General features: G+C 38.9%; 1 protein-coding gene across 2 annotated transcripts in view; it reads right to left on the reverse strand.

The window, feature by feature from the left end:
- Nucleotides 1-1892, reverse strand: part of LOC127852236 (U4/U6 small nuclear ribonucleoprotein Prp3-like) — a 32393-nt gene extending 30501 nt beyond the window's left edge. For both annotated transcript variants that reach the window (XM_052386123.1, XM_052386122.1), the window contains exon 1: nt 1777-1892. In XM_052386123.1, coding sequence (XP_052242083.1) covers nt 1777-1861 — 85 coding nt within the window. In that variant the 5' untranslated portion in view covers nt 1862-1892. The remainder of the gene's footprint in view (nt 1-1776) is intronic.
- Between the last annotated feature and the right edge of the window lie 4108 nt (nt 1893-6000).

The raw sequence follows: 6000 nt of genomic DNA on the forward strand, positions 1-6000 counted from the left end.
AGGGAACCAAAAAGAATCATTGCAGATTCTTTTGTTTTTGTCCATGTGGTCAAGCACAATGATTATTGTTACTTTTTTTCAAATGCGCAAAAGTTCAGACATTCTTATCTTGCGAAACTAATAAGGTAATCAAACATTTATTTGTAATTCAAGGATGATTTTAAAGGAGTCCCATGGACTCCATTGAAACACAAAAACAAGGAGTCAGAGTCTCATTTTAAGGAGTCTCGGACTTCCGTTCGTATCGAACACTGAATTGTTGTGAGAGTATCAGGTTATCACTTGGAGATCCTTACTAAAACCAAGTTAGAGCTCAGTAATTTTCACCTTCTCTGTTTCTATCCTTAATGAAGTTAAACGAAGATTTCATTTTATCTATAAAATAAGACGAAATTAAATGAGCATTCGTTTATTTACAGTATACTCAAACCCGGTTGAGTCGCGGGTCGTTTTGACTCGCGGTATTTCATTAGCGCCCTCTGGATTGTGTTTGTAAACAAACCTGCATGACCTACTTTTAAAATCTGACAGAAAACATCTTTTGCTGCCAGTATGAATAGATTTTTGGTAAGTAACTACCCAAAAACGATTTAAAACATCATTTTAAACCAAAATTATGTAAAAATTCATGTTAAAATGAAATTTCCCTGTCAACTTTTTCACTGTTTAAGTTTGTATGCTTGCGTTTGCTTAGGTCAGACACTACCAATATTATTCTCTTTGTGAAGGGGTTACACACCACCGATTTTTTTAAATTATTTCGATAGGTAAGGCTCTATAAACACTTTAATATTTAGCTAACAGATGATGTATGCTGTGTGTGTAAGAAAAGTAGTCCACCTGCATTGAGGAAGGATGTTTCGGTTGTTATTGTGAAATGGGGTGAATGTAGTGTGTGTGCACATTGGGTACATCTGAGCTTCTGAACTGATGTACATTTCTTGAGGTGAGATAGCTTCTTCAGGTGTCCCCATTTCGCAGAAGAATGAATGAACATGAACAGTTATTTGAATACTGAGAATTAAAATTAGACACTGCTTGAACATAACTTTGATATTTATTTTATATGATGTCTTAAATTCCATATGTTTTAATTGTTATATACATTATTGTTTGTTACTTTGAATGGTATGTCAGATCTTTATGTTTATTCATGTTAAAATTAATATTAGTGTGGTTTAACCTATTTACCGTGAGTCAACCGGGAGGGAAAATAAACAACAATGGCGGACAGTGGTGTTGTTTTTGTTGATACCGCAGTTAAAATTGAAGGATTTTCGTCATAAAAAGGCTATTTTCCAATGAAGTTAAGTCAGATATGTTTGTCTTATAAATTATTTATCTGATATTTGAAGATGGTTTCTAGACGCAATTGAATATTCCTTAAGTACCGCGACTCACCCGGGTTGCAGGCTAACTAAAATGGTAACTGAAGCTGCAACTTTTTTGTGTGGAAATGAAGTAACATATTGTACAAAAAGCTTGTCATACAAGTATCTTTAAACAAACGCCGCACATGAAAACTATTGAAAATGGAGATTTAAATGAAGAAAAGAAATAAACAATATATGTATGTGCCGATATATGTTATTTACAAACTTCATTTCCAATATAGTCTGCAGTCGCGAAATCACATTCCAAACTCTAAGCAAAATGAGTTATTTAATATGTGAGCTAAAACTAACAGACATTTTAACTTAGAACAGTATTTTCATATTAATTCATTAATAAATGGGATATTGTTGTCAGTATTTATGAAAACATAATAAAATTTACCAAAACAAATAGTCGACACAGAGTCGTTCACAGAGCTACAATGATACGGCAAACGCGATTGGCCAAAAACAAGACTTTTTTTCATTAACTCACACACTCTGGATCAGCAGACGATTTATTTCCTATCTTACGGAGGAATCCGAGATAGCCGATGTATCACGATTGTTTTAGCCAATGTGAGTTACAATCGTGATACATCGGCTATCTCGGATTCCTCCGTAAGATAGGAAATAAATCGTCTGCTGATCCAGAGTGTGTGAGTTAATGACACATAAAGATATAATTATCGAATATATTAGACACGGAAAACGGTAGGTGTACGGTCTTTTCTCCCCCTGGTCTTTTCTCCCCCTTGGACATTTCTCCCCTAGTCTTTTCACCTCCTAGGCCACAAACAACACCAAATGTAAACAGCTCCTGTCAATAGCCAAGGACGCATCACTTGACCAAGTTGTCCAGTCGCCCACGCGTATCACGGAGTACACCAGTAACATTCTTGACGTTTTCTTCACAAACAACATTACTCTCATCAATAAATGTGAGCCCATCCCTGGAATAGGCGACCACGAAGCCATATTTGTGGACTCTAGCTTACGCCCAAGGAAAGTGAAGAAACCGCCAAGAAAAGTATACCAATACAGGAAAGCCGACTATCAGTCGATGCGCGATGAGTTGTCCGCACAGACTTCACAGTTTATGGAAAACACCAAGGATATGACAGTTAATGACTCGTGGTCTATCTTTGAAGAGCTCCTAAAAAGGCTTATGAACCAACACATTCCATCAAAAATGCTGTCTGGAAATAAGGTACACAAACCTTGGATCACAAAGGCGGTCAAGGTCCTCCACAGGAAGAGAAATAAACTCTTCGCCCGACAAAAAGCGACAGGAAAGTCAAAAGATCGTCATAGCTATCGCCAGGCCAAAGCTACCTCTCAGCGACTAGAGAGGCAGGCTTATTGGAAATACATCGAGAACCTCATAGAAGAAGGCGACCAAGAAGAAGACCAGAAAGCCAACAAGCAGAAGAGGTTTTGGAACTTCATAAAGTCAACTAGGAAGGACAACTCTGGAGTGGCACCCTTGAAAGAAAATGGCAGGCTATACAGCGACCCACTAGACAAGGCCAACATACTGAACCGACAATATCAGTCAGTGTTCACCAACGACGAGGACTGTAATGCCAACCCAACACCAGATGGGGAACCGGCACCAAACATGCCACATATCGAGGTTACGACCCAAGGAGTGAAGCTTCTGATGAAGCTTAACCCCCAAAAGGCATCGGGTCCAGATATTCTTCCAGCAAGGGTACTAAAAGAACTGGCAAATGAGTGCGCCCCATACCTCTCCCTTATATACCAAAAGTGCCTGTCAGCTGGATCCATCCCAGATATATGGAAGACTGCTACAGTGTCTGCCATATTCAAAAAGGGAGACAGGTACAAAGCAAGCAACTATCGCCCAGTATCACTCACCTGCATATGCTGTAAAATGCTGGAGCATATCATTGTCAGCAATGTCATGGGACACCTGGACAGGAACAATATCCTTACTGACGGTCAGCATGGATTCAGAAGGAGGCGGAGCTGTGAAACGCAACTCCTAACTCTGTCGGACGAACTCCTGAAGTCACTAGACAAAGGGAAACAACATGACCTTGCCATTCTGGACTTCAGCAAAGCGTTCGACAAAGTTCCACACCAGCGTCTGCTGACCAAGCTGCACCACTACGGCATACGCGGCCAGACCTTGGAATGGATCCGAGCCTTCCTTACAGACAGAACACAGCGAGTTGCTGTCGACGGAGCAATCTCAGATCCCGCCCCAGTAGTCAGCGGAGTGCCCCAGGGAAGCGTTCTGGGACCGATCCTCTTCCTTGTTTACATTAACGACCTACCCCTTACAGTCTCCTCCAAGACCAGGCTTTTCGCAGATGACTGTGTAGTATACAGAGAAATATCCTCGGAGCAGGACAGTGAAGTGCTTCAGGAAGACCTCCGTCGCCTATGGGACTGGGAGAAGCTCTGGGGTATGTCCTTTAACCCAGAGAAGTGCTGCATTTTGCGAGTGTGCAGAAAGCGATCACCACTCCTGTACAGTTACACCCTCAAAGGCCACACGCTTGCATGTGAAGACGCATCCAAATACCTTGGGGTGGAGCTAACAAAGAACATGTCCTGGAAGCCACATATCCAACAAGTGATCAAGAAAGGCAACAGTTCCCTTGGCTTCCTACGCAGGAACTTACGGATAGGCAACGAAGAGGTAAAAAGTGCAGCATACTTTTCCCTCGTTCGCCCCAACCTAGAGTACTGCGGCACTGTGTGGAGCCCATACCATAAGGAGCAGATCCACGACCTGGAGATGGTCCAAAGACGAGCAGCCCGCTATGTGACGAACAGATATCACAATACTAGTAGCGTCACATCAATGCTCGAACACCTACAGTGGGAAACTCTAGAGTCCAGAAGAACCAAAGCCAAGCTGACAATGGTCTACAAGATAACCAACGACCTCGTGGACATACCAGTCTCGAAATACCTTTCCCCTGGCTCAAGCCGGACACGAGCAAACCACTCCATCAAATTCCTGCCATTATCGACATCCACTTCATACTATCGCCACAGCTTTTTTCCAAGCATCATTGCCACCTGGAACAACCTACCAGCCTCCATCGCTGAATCCCCCGACTTGGTATCCTTCAAGCGTGGGCTAGCAACAACCAGATTCTGAATAAGTTGTCAGCTCCAGCTACAAAGTAACTCCTAATGACCCCTTGTGGCTGTGCCGGTTGAGGCTCAATCCTCTCAGCGGCCACCGTAGCCGGAGAGGCATGAGGGAGAAGGGCGAAACGTAGCTGGTGTTCTGCTTTACTTTCCTTCTGTCTTTTAACTATCAAGCTCTTCTTACTTTACTGTCCCTCATTCTTTATTCTTATTCTTTCACCACCCGTCGCATAATAATCATGCGTGATTGCAGCGATGTACAATGTAGATGTAGATGTAGATCCTAATACCCTAGTCTTTTCTCCTCCCAGCATATTTCATACTGGGGGATTAATCTGCTACTTAACACCTCGATTGATATACTTGATTAGTCACTGATTGAATTATCAATGTTATTTCAATCCGTGATCAATCAAGCTCATCAAAGGAAAAGGGAGGTTTATCATTGCTTCATTTTCATTATTTGACAATGAAATAGACTGAGTGTGTTTATGTCATTTCAACATTATAATGTTAAATTTATTTAAACAGTTTTTATTTGAAATTTAGTTTTTTATGTTGTATCTTGTTTTTAACATTTTAAGAGACTTGTTAGCCAATACTTAAAAAGTATTAACAATAAAGTAACTAAGAATTATATTTCAAAATAAATCAATACATTAATTTGAATTAAGTGTGTACATTTATTTTAAACATATTCTTATCTACTTTTTATTATGCCAAAGTATTTATGTACAAAATGCAAAACGTTACTAGATTATTTAAGTGAATTTTTTTTTAAGTTAAACTGCTAAAGATTTAGATCACACAATGAATGATAGAAATTGAAATAAATTGCTAAAATAAGTGTGTGATTTAAATGTTTAGCAACCCAAATTTTGAATATTGATTATTAATTTTGAATTTAATTTAATTGAATTTAATATAAATATTTCCAAACTGTAAACTATAAATTTCATTATGATCATGAAGCAATGAAAGTCAAATCAAAAATAACTTGTTTCATGACATTGGGACTGGTCAGGATATGTACAGGATGTGGAAAGGGTCAGGTGTGAATCTCTACGACATTCTTGTAAAAAATTCTTGCTTAATTACATGGGTGGAATGTGTCATTATTTGGAATGTATCATCCTTGTTTTTTTGAAAGAATGTGCCAATTAACATCTTAGCTCATTTGAACTGATTAAACAGAAACACAACACAATTACAAATTAATTTATTTTATTTTATTTCAAATCATCAATTTTTGTTCATAATATGGCATACAGCAAAAAAAAGAGTTTAGTTTTGTAAAACATTTAATGAAAGTTAGAATATATTTTAAACATAAACAGAAACACAACACAATTACTTATTATTTTATTCTATTTCAAATCATCAATTTTTACTCATAATATGAAATTTTGTATTTCCACAACGGATGTGCTGCCATAATCCACAGTTATCACAAGAAATAGCGAAGTCCTTTCTTAGCTCGCGTTTTTGACAAGCA

Source organism: Dreissena polymorpha, chromosome 12 (genome assembly GCF_020536995.1).
Source record: "Dreissena polymorpha isolate Duluth1 chromosome 12, UMN_Dpol_1.0, whole genome shotgun sequence".
Classification (NCBI taxonomy): domain Eukaryota; kingdom Metazoa; phylum Mollusca; class Bivalvia; order Myida; family Dreissenidae; genus Dreissena; species Dreissena polymorpha.